Source organism: Schistocerca serialis, chromosome 10 (assembly GCF_023864345.2).
Source record: "Schistocerca serialis cubense isolate TAMUIC-IGC-003099 chromosome 10, iqSchSeri2.2, whole genome shotgun sequence".
Lineage (NCBI taxonomy): Eukaryota > Metazoa > Arthropoda > Insecta > Orthoptera > Acrididae > Schistocerca > Schistocerca serialis.
Window position 1 is genome coordinate 96,142,525 of NC_064647.1, and position 15,949 is coordinate 96,158,473.

Below are 15,949 nucleotides of genomic sequence, written 5' to 3' on the forward strand. Positions count from 1 at the left end.
CCTCAGTTGGGCCAGCGTTCGTGCTGGACGTGCAGACCGCGTGAGACGACGCTTCATCCAGTCCCAAACATGCTCAATGGGGGACAGATCCGGAGATCTTGCTGGCCAGGGTAGTTGATTTACACCTTCTAGAGCACGTTGGGTGGCACGGGATACATGCGGACGTGCATTGTCCTGTTGGAACAGCAAGTTCCCTTGCCGGTCTAGGAATGGTTGAACGATGGGTTCGATGACGGTTTGGATGTACCGTACACTATTCAGTGTCCCCTCGACGATCACCAGTGGTGTACGGCCAGTGTAGGAGATCGCTCCCCACACCATGATGCCGGGTGTTGGCCCTGTGTGCCTCGGTCGTATGCAGTCCTGATTGTGGCGCTCACCTGCACGGCGCCAAACACGCATACGACCATCATTGGCACCAAGGCAGAAGCGACTCTATCGCTGAAGACGACACGTCTCCATTCGTCCCTCCATTCACGCCTGTCGCGACACCACTGGAGGTGGGCTGCACGATGTAGGGGCGTGAGCGGAAGACGGCCTAACGGTGTGCGGGACCGTAGCCCAGCTTCATGGAGACGGTTGCGAATGGTCCTCGCCGATACCCCAGGAGCAACAGTGACCCTAATTTGCTGGGAAATGACGGTGCGGTCCCCTACGGCACTGCGTAGGATCCTACGGTCTTGGCGTGCATCCGTGCGTCGCTGCGGTCCGGTCCCAGGTCGACGGGCACGTGCACCTTCCACCGACCACTGGCGACAACTTCGATGTACTGTGGAGACCTCACGCCCCACGTGTTGAGCAATTCGGCGGAACGTCCACCCGGCCTCCCGCATGCCCACTATACGCCCTCGCTCAAAGTCCGTCAACTGCACATACGGTTCACGTCCACGCTGCCGCGGCATGCTACCAGTGTTAAAGACTGCGATGGAGCTCCGTATGCCACGGCAAACTGGCTGACACTGACGGCGGCGGTGCACAAATGCTGCGGAGCTAGCGCCATTCGACGGCCAACACCGCGGTTCCTGGTGTGTCCGCTGTGCCGTGCGTGTGATCATTGCTTGTACAGCCCTCTCGCAGTGTCCGGAGCAAGTATGGTGGGTCTGACACACCGGTGTCAATGTGTTCTTTTTTCCATTTCCAGGAGTGTACTTCTCCCCTTGGGTGTAGAGGCAGGGTAGGGTGGGTCTGGAGCGCCCACCTGGACCGCCTGATGAGTGCCGTGGCGAGTCCTCGGCCGCGGGCAGCGGCGTCTACGCTGACGACGCGAACCTCGAGCTGGCGGCGGTCCGCCGGGTCGGGGAAGAGCCTGGCGAGCTCCGCCGAGGCCCGGGCGTCCACGAAGGTGAGCAGCTGCAGGATGCGCTGGAAGCGCGGGTTGGGGCACTGCGCAGCCGCCGCCTCCCCCTCCGCCTCAACGCCCGGCTCGTGGATGCCGTTGATGCAGACCGCCAGCAGCTCGCCCGACGCAGAGTCCACCGCCATCAGCGACAGGTCTGTACATCCAGGAGGACACCTCACATCATTACTGGCAGTGTCCTCACGACACACATATCAGCACCAATTATATCACTACTGGCCATTAAAACTGCTACACCAAGACGAAATGCAGATGGTATACCGGTATTCATTGGACACATATAGTATACTAGAACTGACATATTACATTTTCAAGCAATTTGGGTGCATCGGTCCTGAGAAATCAGTACCCAGAACAACCACCTCTGGCCGTAATAACGGCCTTGATACGCCTGGGCATTGAGTCAATCAGAGCTTGGTACAGCTGCCCATGCAGCTTCAATACGATAGCACAGTTCATCAAGAGTAGTGACTGGGGTATTGTGACGAGCCAGTTGCTCGGCCACCAATGACCAGACGTTTTCAGTTGGTGAGAGATCTGGAGAATGTGCTGGCCAGGGCAGCAGTCGAACATTTTCTGTATCCAGAAAGGCCCGTATGTGACCTGCAACACGCGGTAGTGCATTATTCTGCTGCAATTAAGGGTTTCCCAGGGATCGAATGAAAGGTAGAGCCACGGCTCGTAACACATCTGAAATGTAACGTCCGCTGTTCAAAGTGCCGTCATCGCGAAAAAGAGGTGACCGAGACGTGTAACCGATGGCACCCCTTACGATCACGCCGGGTGTTACGTCAGTATGGCGATGACGAACACACGCTTCCAATGTGCGTTCACCGCGATGTCGCCAAACACGGATGCGACCATCATGATGCTGTAAACAGAATCTGTATTCATCCCAAAAAATGACGTTTTGCCAGGTTCGTCGTTGAGTACACCATCGCAGGCCCTCCTGTTTATGATGCAGCGTCAAGGGTAACCGCAGCCATGGTCTCCGAGCTGATAGTCTATGCTGCTGCAAGTGTCGTCGAACTGTTCGTGCAGATGGTTGTTGTCTTGCAAACGTCCCCATCTGTTGACTCAGGGATCGAGACGTGGCTGCACGATCCGTTATAGCCATGCGGATAAGATGCCTGTCATCTCGACTGCTAGTGATACGAGGCCGTTGGGATCCAGCACTGCGTTCCGTATTACCCTCCTGTACCCACCGATTCCATATTCTGCTAACAGTCATTTGATTTCGAGCAACGCGAGCAGCAATGTCGCGATACGATAAACCGCAATCGCGATAGGCTACAATCCAACCTTTATTAAAGTCGGAATCGTGATGGTACGCATTTTTCCTCCTTACACGAGGCATCACAACAACATTTCACCAGGCAACGCCGGTCAACTGTTGTTTGTATATGAGAAATCGGTTGGAATCTTTGCTCGTGTCAGCACGTTGTAGGTGTCGCCACCGGCGCCAACCTTGTGTGAATGCTCTAAAAAGCTAATCAATTGCATATCACAGCATCTTCTTCCTGTCAGTTAAATTTCGCGTCTGTAGCACGTCATCTTCGTGGTGTAGCAACTTTAATGACCAGTAGTGTATAGGAGTCTGCAGCGTGCAAGTGAGTACGAGGGAGTGATGAAAAGTTCGTTGCTTTCTTATCTTATATATTGTGTGGTAAACAAAAGTCGCCCAGACGAGTGGTTAGGAAGGCATATGAATGTATAGCTACAATGATGATGATGATTTGTGGTGCAGTTTAAATTCTACATCTACATCTACATCCATTGTCCGCAAGCCACCTGACGGTGTGTGGCGGAGGGTACCTTGAGTACCTCCATTGGTTTTCCCTTCTATTTCAGTTTCGTATTGTTTGTGGAAAGAAAGATTGTCGGTATGCCTCTGTGTAGGCTCTAATCTCTCTGATTTTATCCTCAGTGTCTCTTCGCATGATATACGTAGGAGGGAGCAATATACTGCTTGACTCCTCGGTGAAGGTATGTACTCGGAGCTTCAACAAAAGCCCCTACCAAGCTATTGGGGGTCTCTCTTGCAGAGTCTTCCACTGGAGTTTATCATCATCGTAACGCATTCGCGGTTACTAAATGATCCTGTAACGAAGCGCGCTGCTCTCCGTTGGATCTTCTCTATCTCTGCTATCAACCCTATCTGGTACGGATCCCATGCCGGTGAGCAGTATTCAAGCAGTGGGCGAACAAGTGTACTGTTTTCGGACTGCATTTCGTTAGGATTCTTCCAATGAATATAAGTCTGGCATCTGCTTTACCAACGATTAATTTTATACTGCCATTCCATTTTAAAACACTCCTAATGCGTACTCCCAGATAATTTATGGAATTAACTGCTTCCAGTTCCTGACCTGCTATATTGTAGCTAAATGGTAAAGGATCTTCCTTTCTAAGTATTCGCAGGATATTACACTTGTCTACATTGAGATTCAATTGTCATTCGCTGCACCATGCATCAGTTCGTTGCAGATCCTCCTGCATTTCAGTACAATATTCCATTGTTACAACCTCTCGATATACTACAGCATCATCCGCAAAAAGCCTCAGTGAACTTCCGATGTTATCCACGTCATTTATGTGAATAGCAACGGTCCCATGACACTCCCCTGCGGCACACCTGAAATCACTCTTACTTCGGAAGACTTTTCTCCATGCTGCGTTCTGTTATCCAGGAACTCTTCAACCCAATCACATAATTGGTCTGATAGTCCATATTCTCTCACTTTGTTCATTAAACGACTGTGGGGAACTGTATCAAACTCCTTGCGGAAGTCAAGAAATACGGCATCTACCTGGGAACCCGTGTCTATGGCCCTCTGAGTCCCGTCGACGAATAGCGCGAGCTCGGGTTCACACGTTCGTCTTCTTCGAAACCCATACTGATTCCTACAGAGCAGATTTCTAGCCTCCAGAAAAGTCATTACACTCAAACATAATACGTGTTCCAAAATTCTACACCTGATCGACGTTAGAGATATAGATCTATAGCTCTGCACATCTGTTCGACGTCCCTTCTTGAAAACGGGGATGACATGTGCCCTTTTCCAATCTTTTGGAACGCTACACTCTTCTAGAGACCTACGGTACACCGCTGCAAGAAGGGGGGCAATTTCCTTCGCGTACTCTGTGTAAAATCGAACTGGTATCCCATCAGGTCGAACGGCATTTCCTCATTTGAGCGACTTTAATTGTTTTTCCATCCCTCTGTCATCTATTTCGATATCTACCATTTTGTCATCTGTGCTACAATCTAGAGAAGGAACTACAGTGCAGTCTTCCTCTGTGGAACAGCTTTGGAAAAAGACATTTAGTATTTCGGCCTTCAGTCTGTCATCCTCTGTTTCAGTACCATTTTCGTCACAGAGTGTCTGGACATTTTGTTTTGATCCACCTACCGCTTTGACATAAGACCAAAATTTCTTAGGATTTTCTGCCAGTACATAGAACTTTACTTTCGAATGCATTGAACGCCTCTCGCATAGCCCTACTCACACTATATTTTGGTTCGTGTAATTTTCATTTGTCTGCAAGGCTTAGGCTATATTTATGTTTGCTGTGAAGTTTCCTTTGCTTCCGTAGCAGTTTTCTAACTCGGTGGCTCATTTCCATCTCTTACGATCTTGATTGGCACATACTCATCTAATGTATATTGTACGATGGTTTTGAACTTTGTCCACTGATCCTCAACACTATCTGTACTTGAGACAAAACTTTTGTGTCGAGCCGTCAAGTACTCTGAAATCTGCTTAGTGTTAAACTAAGGAAGATTTTCATAATCTATGGAAGGTGATCAATAAACTGGGAAACTACGTTTGGTCCCACCACAGGAAACGTGAAGCAACACCAGGAAGGTGGGGTTCAGAAAAGCCCGTAATAAGACCCCAGCGAGACACAGAGGGATAACTAAATGAAAACATGGAGAAAATACCTGTAAAGAAAGGGACAAATGAGCGTGGCTGGGTGACGACTTAGAAATAATACATAACCCAGCCACTCTGACGCATTAAGATTGCACACCATCTATTTTGGGAAGAATTCCGGACACCGCACAAAATTTTAAGACACTCGTCTCGTTATCAGTTAAAATAGAGGGAAGATCCTTTGGGAGACCCAGTTCAACCCTCAGGTCGTCATATAAAACACATTCGGTTAAAAGATGTCGTACTGACAGTTGTGTCCCGCATCTCTGACATACTGGGGGCTCCTCCCGACGTAAGAAGAAGCTTTGTGTCGGTGGACAATGTCCCACTCTAAGCCGAGTAAGGGCTACTTCTCCACACCCGTCCCGGGCGGAAGGAGGTGATCCATGGTCGGACTGAAGTTCTGATGGAACGTGGTTTATTGTTCCTCACTTCCAGCCACTGGGACTTCCACCAACATATGGCCCACCTAGTTACAAATGAAGTGACATCCCGTAGAGGGACTGAACAGTGGGCAGGAGGAGAAGGGGAGCAAGCTTCCTTAGCAGCTGCATCAGTGAGTTCGTTTCGCTGGATGCCTGTGTGCCATGGAACCCAGCGAAAAATGATTTCCTTGTTTTGCCTGTGCAAGAGAAGGAGAGCGCCCAGCACTTGCTGCACCATCCGATCTGCTGGCTGCATCTGTCCAACAGCGAGGACACTTTGAGAATCACAGCAGATGATACATTTTTTGTCACGGCGCCGTCTCATCTGCTCCATTGCTCTCTGGATAGCAAATAATTTTGCGTAATAAACTGGAAACTGCGTTAGATAGAGCAGCAATCAGTCGTAGAATTAAGTTGCTTTAATATGACATTTATAGTCACAACGCAGATCAGATTTCGACCTGTGTCAGGTCATTATCAATGCTAAAACAAATACAAGAGTATATATTACAATGTGATTTACAAAAGTAATAAGTCCATCACATCGTTGCCTTCTAATGTTAACATAAATATCACAGAAAATGTCGTCAAAACTGTAAACTTCAGGCGCAGCTCATAGAGGGCGCCATGCGCAAAACCGATGTGTACTGTGAAACCAACATATAATTTTACGACGGTAATGGTTGAACTGTGTAAGCATTCACTTGAACTGTTACAATTCCGCACTGGTATGTAATGTTCACATTAAAAGACAACGATGTGATGGACTTATAACTTTTGTAAATCACATTGTAATATATACTCTTGTATTTGTTTTAGCATTGATAATGACCTGACACAGGTCGAAATCTGATCTGCGTTGTGACTATAAATGTCGTATTAAAGCAACTTAATTCTACGACTGATTGCTGCTCTATCTAACCCAATATAACCACAGTCGTTGCGTGCACCCATCCCTTGGAGGGCAACCTGAAACTGGAAACTGCTCTGGGAGCCCTATCCTGAGGACAGTGTCGGGGGACACGACAGAACAGACGGAAACATCTCTCTGGTAATAAAATCTGGGTGGCTACGTAAAATTTCATTAAACTTAATTTTTCTGAAAGCAATATGGGCCTTGGTAGTAGCTAGGGGAATGCCCACTCCACCCCTGGCTTTGGACCTTAATGCCACCCACCTGTACATAGCTATAACCACACTCCATGATATGCGCTCCACGTGTATATTCACCACGTCACCCGGAGCAGTTCAGAGTGTAGTGCGGGCCGTCTCCGCGTGAGTGGGGCAGAGCAAATAGGACAATGGTGCTCAAAGTGGCGCAGCGGATTTTCGTTGCGTGACCAGTCATGGAAATGGTGTGGTCACTTGTTTGCTGAGAACTTTAATGGTGTCGAAGTGCCAGGAATGAGTGCCATGCAACGCTTAGTCTGAAAATGGGGTCTGACAGGATCTGTTTTGAACAGCCCAAAAGCATTCCGAACCACCCACACACCAGAAGATGTGGTGTCAGAATCCTACCAAATAAACCCAAACACCTGACGAAAGAGACTGGCATATCACAACAATGATGCACATGAATACTCCACCCGGACCTGCACATAAATCCCTACTGAGTGTCTTTTGTTCATGCAGGTGCTCCTCAGCGCCTCCAATTTTGAGTGCCTGTTCACTGAGATAAGAATGTACGTCTTGGACGTGTGTCTGTTCTTTAGATCTGATTAAGCTCGGTTTCACCTGAGTGGTCACATCAACTCAGATAACCACAGGTTCTGGACAGCAGAGAACTTCCATGAAACACAACTGCACGATCAGAAGGTCGGAGTTTGATGTGCAGTGTCTGCACGGTACATTATTGGCCCTATCTTCTTTCATCAGACGCTGACTTTGCGGTACTACATTGCCAACATTTTGAAACTGTTTCTGGCAGCATTAACGGAGGATGAAATGTCCTACAGCTACTTCCAACAGGATGGAGCAATTGTTCATACAACCAGACAAACATTGGAGCACATTTACACAACACCTGCTGGCATAGGTCAGTCTGGTCGCGGCCCCAGCTCGCCACCCAGATCACCTGGCCTCTCAGTGTGCAGTTACTTTGAGTGAGCAGCCCTCAAGTCTAAGGCGTATCACAACAACCCTCACAGTCTTCAAGATCTGCAGCAGAACATTTCGGATGAGACTGCAACAGTTCCAGCAGTCAAGCTTCGATCCGTCTCCAGCAACTTGCTGACTAGGCCCCAAAAGTGCTAAGAGGTGAGTTGCGGCCACTCAACATCTGATATAGTCATCTTAGTATAGTATTTTCTTTCCTCTTCTGTGTGTTTTGTACCCAGGAACTCTATTCTCCTGGTCGCTTTTATTTGCCCATGGGGACTCGTTGGAGATTGAAATCTCAATATGTAAGTCTGTGAACATCATGTGTTCACTATTCATACAGTTTGTTCTGTGTAAAGTGGTAGCCGAGAAGACAGAGCCACAAGCAAGTTCTTCATCATTGGAGTTAAGGGCTGCCACGATGTTTTTGTTTCTCAAGTGAAAGTCCACGAAGGACTCTCACACTGAGATGTCAAAAACACTGGGAGAGCAGTGTGCTTCCTAAAACACTGTCAAAACTTGGATATCTCTTTTCAAGACAGGTCGTGTCACTGTCGAAGACGAATCCAGCTCTGGTCGACCTCAACTCGTAACAGACACTACAACGTTCGAATCAGTCCGTAAGCTGAGTCTTCAAGGTCGACGAACAACTACCAATAAAATAGTCGAGATGCTGGATATTTCCCAGGAGCGCGCTGACATGCATAAGCTTTCAGTGAAATGGGTCTCCAAATATTTGCAATGAGATCAGCGAAAAAAACGCGTTGAGGTATCGAAAGCCATTCTGTGTAATTTTGAAGCTCCAGAGACCTTTTTGGCGAGGTCAGTGACTGGCGATGAAACTTGGCTTCACATATATGACCCCAAAACCAAGGAACAATCAAAGACCTCCCCAAGGCAGAAAAATTCACGCATTCAAAAATCGGCCAAAAATGTGATGGCATCCGTTTTGTGGAACAAAGACAGCAATCTGTTGCTGGAGTATTCGCCTCAGGGGTCTGCTACAGCTGGACAATATTATGTTAACCTGCTGTACCAGTCGAAGGAAGCAGTTAAGAATAAAATCCGAGGTTGACCAAATGGTTCTTTTGCTGCACAACAATGCACCTGGGCAGATGTCCAACGTTGTGGCTGCCAAATTGACGACCCTAAGCTTCCAACTAATTAATCATCCTCTTTCCTCGCTAGACCTAGCACCCTCGATGTGTTATCAGTTTTTGAACTCGAAAGCACATCTGAAGAGTAACCGTTTTCAGGACACTGAAGATGTCAAAGCGGCTGCAGAGAACTGGTTTCACAACCAACCCAATAACTTTTGCATGGACCAGAAAAGCCGAGCAAATATGCCAAGTGTGTCTTCGTCGTGGGAGAATATATGGAATAAATGGGTAATTTGAAACTGTACCTTTATTCTTTCTATGCAAAGCTGGAACTTTTCAACAACCCCTCATACAATGTAGCGCAGTGTTGCAGGGGCAGTTGAGATCGCCGCTCTTCAGCCAAGAGAGTTACAGAAAAAACATAGTCAAATGAGAAAAAACACATAACATAGAATGGTATAAAGTGATGAATAAACAAGAACAAAAATAAATGAATATGAACGGTAGATTTAAAAACAACATAGAAGAGAGACACACACACACATGCGGAAAATGAACACCGTGAGTCGACACGAAAACAAAGAAACACCACAGTGGGAACACAAATTAATGATGCTGGCGACACTGCTGGAGCTGGTGGAACGTAGCACTGCACACGGTACCACAACGAAAACGTTAAAAATCACTGCACTGAAGGGGACCTACCACCCAGTGAAGGGAGAAGGGGGGGGGGGAGGGGGAAAGAAAAGTGGGGGAGAGACAGTAGCGGCAAACCAGGAGGGGGGTTAGAGGGGGGGAAAGGGTAGTCCACTTTGTGCTGCTTTTACAACCACTCAGAGAACATCATGTCGTAAAGTAGGTGACGTGTTTGTGGGGAAACTGTTCCATGCAGAGAAAAAACAATCAATACGCTGTTGTGTGTACATATTAAGGTGACACATAAAAAATATCTGCACTTGTATCCTGTACAGGTGAGAGTCTGCCTAGGAACACGTGGTCTATTTTGGTCGGTGTTCTAGTGTACTGACTGATTACAGAATCACATGAAAGAATGCGCACCAGAGACCGCCATACGCAGTTTCTCCCATTCTTTGAAGTTTTTGTTGTTGTTAGACATGTTTTGTGCAGCGTTTGTAAATATTGCGAGTTCTGACAATGGAAACTCCAGATAGGAATACCAAAAAGGTAGGAAAAATAGTGTTACGTTAAGCTGCAGGAAAAAGATGTCAGGGTTGGTGGTTATGTGTGGGCTACATAAGGTGTGCTTGCTTGTGTGTATGATTGGTGTGTGTTTCTCTTTGGATGGTGAAGGCTGATTGTGCCTGCCTACAACTTAACGTTTCTTCTTTGCGGTAAGTAGCAATCTCTTTTTTCCTAAATTATTACGAGCTCTACGCGCTTAAGCGTTGCATATATTAAAGTTATTCGTAAATTATTGTTAATTCTTCCATTACCGATTTTTATGGCAAGGAAAATCCAGATATTTTCAACTGAACTGTGTTTCAGTAATATCTTAACAGTTTTCCTGTCTTGAGAATGGAAATTTCTGTTACTTACCAATAGCTTCAATTTCAAAATGTATTTAAGCATAAATAGGTTTTGATAACATTTCTGCTTTATGTGATTTCACTTACTCATTATAGATTTGTAGTACAGTAATAATGTAAGATGTTGTTGTTGTGGTCTTCAGTCCAGAGACTGGTTTGATGCAGGTCTCCATGCTACTCTATCCTTTGCGAACTTCTTCATCTCCCAGTACCTAATGCAGCCTACATCCTTCTGAATCTGCTTAGTGTAATCATCTCTTGGTCTACCTCTACGATTTTTACCCTCCACGCTGCCCTCCAGTACTAAATTGGTGATCCCTTGATTCCTCAGAACATGTCCCTTCTTTTAGTCAAGCTGTGCCACAAATTCGTCTTCTCCCCAGTTTTATTCAGTACCTCCTCATTAGCTGTGTGATCTACCCATCTAATCTTCAGCATCCTTCTGTAGCACCACATTTTGAAAGCTTCTATTCTCTTCTTGTCTAAACTATTTATCACCCACGTTTCACTTCCATACATGGCTACACTCCATACAAATACTCTCAGAAACGACTTCCTGACACATCTATACTCGATGTTAACAAATTTCTCTTCTTCAGAAACGCTTTCCTTGCCATTGCCAGTCTACATTTTATATCCTCTCTACTTCGACCATCATGAGTCATTTTGCTCCCCAAATAGCAAAACTCATTTACTACTTTAAGCGTCTCATTTCCTAATCTAATTCCCGCAGCAGCGCCCGATTTAATTCGACTACATTCCATTAGCCTCGTTTTGCTTTTGTTGATGTTCATTTTATATCCTCCTTTCAAGACACTGCTCATTCCGTTCAGCTGATCTTCCAGGTCCTTTGTTATCTCTGACAGAATTGCGATGTCATCGTCGAATCTCAAGTTTTTATTTCTTCTCCATGGATTTTAATTCCTACTCTGAATTTTTCTTTTGTTTCCTTTACTGCGTGCTCAATATACAGATTAAATAACATCGAGCATAGGCTACAACCCTGTCTCATACCATTCCCAACCACTACTTCCCTTTCAAGCCCCTCGACTCTTATAACTGCCATCTGGTTTCTGTACAAATTGTAAATAGCCTTTCGCTCCCTGTATTTTACCCCTGCCACCTTCAGAATTTGAAAGAGAGTATTCCAGTCAAAAGCTTTCTCTAAGTCTACAAATGCTAGAAACGTAGGTTTCCTTCCCTTACATGTTCGTCGGTAAGTCGTAGGGTCAGTACTGCCTCACGCATTCCAACACTTCTACGTAATCCAAACTGATCTTCCCCAAGGTCGACTTGTACCAGTTTTTCTATCCGTTTGTATACAATTCGTGTTAGTATTTTGCAGCCGTGACTTATTAAACTGATAGTTCTGTAATTTTTACACCTGTCAACACCTGCTTTCTTTGGGATTGGAATTATTATATTCTTCTTGAAGTCTGAGGGTATTTCGCCTGTCTCATACATCTTGCTCACCAGATGGTAGAGTTTTGTCAGGACTGGCTCTCCCAAGGCTATGAGAAGTTCTACTGGAATGTCTACTTCCAGGGTAAGATACAGAGAAGTAAATACAATTCTGACAATATTTTTTCTGTTGGAGCGCTTTTAAATGTGAATAGTATATGTATTTTTAGGTACATCAACATCTTGTGCCGTGAAACATGTTTTCCGATTTAACCTTAATTTTCTGGAGTGATTTTCGTAATTTCATAAAAAAGACTACAGCACACATTAAGTGAGTGCCGTCGTTTCAAAATGGAATAAAAAAATATATTAAACTTCTGTTACGGGCTATCTAGAAGCGAAACAAGGAAAAGCGTTTCCAGCCTGCCGGGGTAGCCGAGCTGTTCTAGGCGCTACAGTCTGGAACCGCGCGACCCCTACGGTCGCAGGTTCGAATGCTGCCTCCGGCATGGATGTGTGTGATGTCCTTCGGTTAGTTAGATTTAAGTAGTTCTAAGTTCTATCGGACTGATGACCTCAGAAGTTAAGTCCCATTGTTCTCAGAGCCATTTGAACAATTTGAGCCAAAAGCGTTTTCCCACCATAATAGGAGGTGAAAAACAAACCTTACATATACACAGCATAATTACAAAAATAGTGTAGTACTTACAAGGGGAGTTCAATAAATAATGCAACACACTTTTTTTCTAAGCATGTTGGTTTTGCTCAGGATTCCAATACACCTATTTTTCACTGTCATGTCCTTTCAATGCGACGGCCTTACAGTACCTCACTGACAGGATCTGCATGCCCACATTGTACCACTCCACTGGTCCACGTCGGAGTAAACGGCTTGCTGCAATAATAGCCTCCCAATCATCCACGTATCGCTGCCCACAGAGTGCATCCTTCATTGGACCAAACAGATTGAAGCCGGAATGTGCGAGGTCCAGGCTGTGGGGAGGATGCGGAGGAACGGTCAACGGAAGTTTTGTGGGCTCTTCTCGGGTGCGCGGACTTGCGTGAGGCCATGCGTTGCCGTGGAGAACGGGAAGTCCGTTTGCAGTTCTGTGGCTACGAACACGTTGAAGTCGTTTCTTCAGTTTCCTCCTGGCAGTACAGTACACCTTCAAATTGATCGTTGCGCCACGAGAGGACATCAAACAGAATAACCCATTCAGAGTTCCAGAAGACCTTACCGGCTTTGAACACCTCTTTGAGAAAGAGGTAGTGTGGCGCCACTCCATATAATCCTGTTTTGTTTTCGGTTCCGAGTGATGAAATCATGTTTTATGGCGTGTGACGATGTTCTTTAGAATTGTCACTGTCAGCTTCGTGATGCGCAAGCAATTTCGCAGAGACGGCCCATATTTATTTACACTACTGGCAATTAAAATTGCTACACCACGAAGATGACGTGCTACAGACGCAAAATTTAACCGACAGGAAGGAGATGCTGTGATATGCGAATGATTAGCTTTTCAGAGCATTCACACAAGGTTGGCGCCGGTGGCGACACCTACAACGTGTTGACATGAGGAAAGTTTCGAACCGATTTCTCATACACAAACAGCAGTTGACCAGCGTTGCCTGGTGAAACGTTGTTGTGATGCCTCGTGTAAGAAGGAGAAATGCGTACCATCACGTTTCAGACTAGGAAAAAGGTCGGATTGTAGCCTATCGCGATTACGGTTTATCGTATCGCGACATTGCTGCTCGCGTTGGTCGAGATCCAATGACTGTTAGCAGAATATGGAATCGGTGGGTTCAGGAGCGCCGTGCTGGATCCCAACGGCCTCGTATCACTAGCAGTCGAGATACCAGGCATCTTATCCGCATGGCTGTAACGGATAGTGCAGCTACGTCTCGATCCCCGAGCCATGAGATGGGGAAGTTTGCAAGACAACAACCATCTGCACGAACACCTCGATGACGTTTGCAGCAGCATGGACTATCAGCTCGGAGACTGTGGCTGCGGTTTCCTTTGACGTTGCATCACAGACAGGTGGGCCTGCAATGGTGTACTCAACGACGAACCTGGGTGCACGAATGGCAAAACGTCATTTTTTCTGATGAATCCAGGTTCTGTTTATAGCATCATGAGGGTCGCATCCGTGTTTGGCGACATCGCGGTGAACGCACATTGGAAGCGTGTATTCGTCATCACCATACTGGCGTATCACCCGGCGTGATGTTATGGGGTGCCACTGGTTACACGTCTCGGTCACCTCTTGTCCGCATTGACGGCACTTTGAACAGTGGACGTTACATTTCAGATGTGTTACGACCCGTGGCTCTGCCCTTCATTATATGCCTACATTTCAGCAGGATAATGCAAGACAGGATGTTGCAGGACGGGCCTTTCTGGATACAGAAAACGTTCGACTGCTGCCCTGGCCAGCACATTCTCCAGATCTCTCAACAATTGAAAACGTCTGGTCAATGGTGGCCCGTCACAATACGCCAGTCTCTACTCTTGATGAACTGCGGTATCGTGTTGAAGCTGCATGGGCATCTGTACCTGTACACGCCATCCAAGATCTGTTTGACTCAATGCCCAGTCGTATCAAGGTCGTTATTACGGCCAGAGGTGGTTGTTCTGAGTACTGATTTCTCAGGATCTATGCACACAAATTGGGTCACAATGTAATCACATGTCAGTTCTAGTATAATATATTTGTCCTATGAATACCCGTTTATCATCTGAATTTCTTCTTGGTGTAGCAATTTTAATGGCCAGTGGTGTATATTTATTTACACGTCTAGTTCCGTAGGACCCAATTGAGGAGCAAATATCCGAGGTCAGTACATGAAATTGCAACATAAAAGAAACAACAAATAAAATATAATGTTTATGAACCCAAAGACGTCAGGCTATAAGTTTATTTAAACGCAAGCAACAATGTAACATAGTAATCAGCTTAATTTTTCAAGGGACTCTTCGGCAGAAGAGAAGGAGTGACCCATGAGGAAACTCTTCGTTTCGATTTGAAAGCGCGTGTATTGCTGCTAGGATTTTTTGATTCTCTTGATAGCTTACTGAAAATGGATGCAGCAGTATACTGCACACCTTACTGCACAAGATTTAAGAAAGAGCGACCTAAATGCAGACTGCTTTTCTACCTGGTATTAACTGAGTGAAGGCCCCTAATTCTTGGAAATGAGCTGAGAGAGGCCAATGTCTGAATACCCAGATTAGTGATCATGGGTCGACAAGTGGTTCGCAAACTTACACCACTTATTGCACGAACTGCCCGTTCCTGAGCCAAAAAAGTCCTTCGTTGCTATTTAGGGTCCTGTGTTAGGCAGTGAGGAAGCCAGCGGGCTCACACCTTTGAGCACCCTAACTGGTGGAGTAACGTGACTGCGCTGCCAACAGAGACGTCCAGTTGAGCAGCGAGGTGTATGACTATGACCCGTCGATCACCTCGAATGAGAGTGTCCGCACGCTCCAACATTCCAGGAGTCACAGGGGATTGGACAGGTTTGCATGACATAGTTGCACTGATGCCAGAAGTCTCGCCCAACGACTCACCTTGCCTTTGTTCACTGACAGGTTTCTGAGGATATTTTGCGAGCACCTGTGAATATCTGTGGCGCTCTGGTTTTCCTTCAAAAGAGACTAAAAGAGAGCTCTCTGCTTTGAACGCACTCCTGCTACAGACGCCATATTGAAGGCTAGGTATAGCACCGCCACCTGTAGGAACTTCATGATACTAGAAGGGCTAAAGCAGGGATATTCCATGATGTATCACGACAAATTCTGCACTTTTTTAAACCGAAACTGGCCAAGAAATAAAAATGGTTTGCATTATTTATTGCACACACCTCATACTTTACTTCTGCATTGCACATCACAGTGTCTCCAGTGTTTCTCTGAATATTTAACCGTGTGGTTATACAGGTTTTGGATGTCTCCATAAGTTTATTCCGTCTATAGTACTTAATCTTGTTCATTGGTTCTATACTGCCCTCCCCTCCTTTTCCATCCTCTCAGGCCTCTCCCTCGGCAGGTCCCACCTGGCAGTTTGTTCTTCATCGTGTG

The 15,949-nt window shown here is 46.2% G+C and overlaps 1 protein-coding gene across 2 annotated transcripts in view; it reads right to left on the reverse strand.

The window, feature by feature from the left end:
- Positions 1-15,949, reverse strand: part of LOC126425125 (arylalkylamine N-acetyltransferase 1-like) — a 163,759-nt gene that overhangs the window by 14,090 nt on the left and 133,720 nt on the right. For both annotated transcript variants that reach the window (XM_050088069.1, XM_050088068.1), the window contains exon 3: positions 1,199-1,493. In XM_050088069.1, coding sequence (XP_049944026.1) covers positions 1,199-1,493 — 295 coding nt within the window. The remainder of the gene's footprint in view (positions 1-1,198; positions 1,494-15,949) is intronic.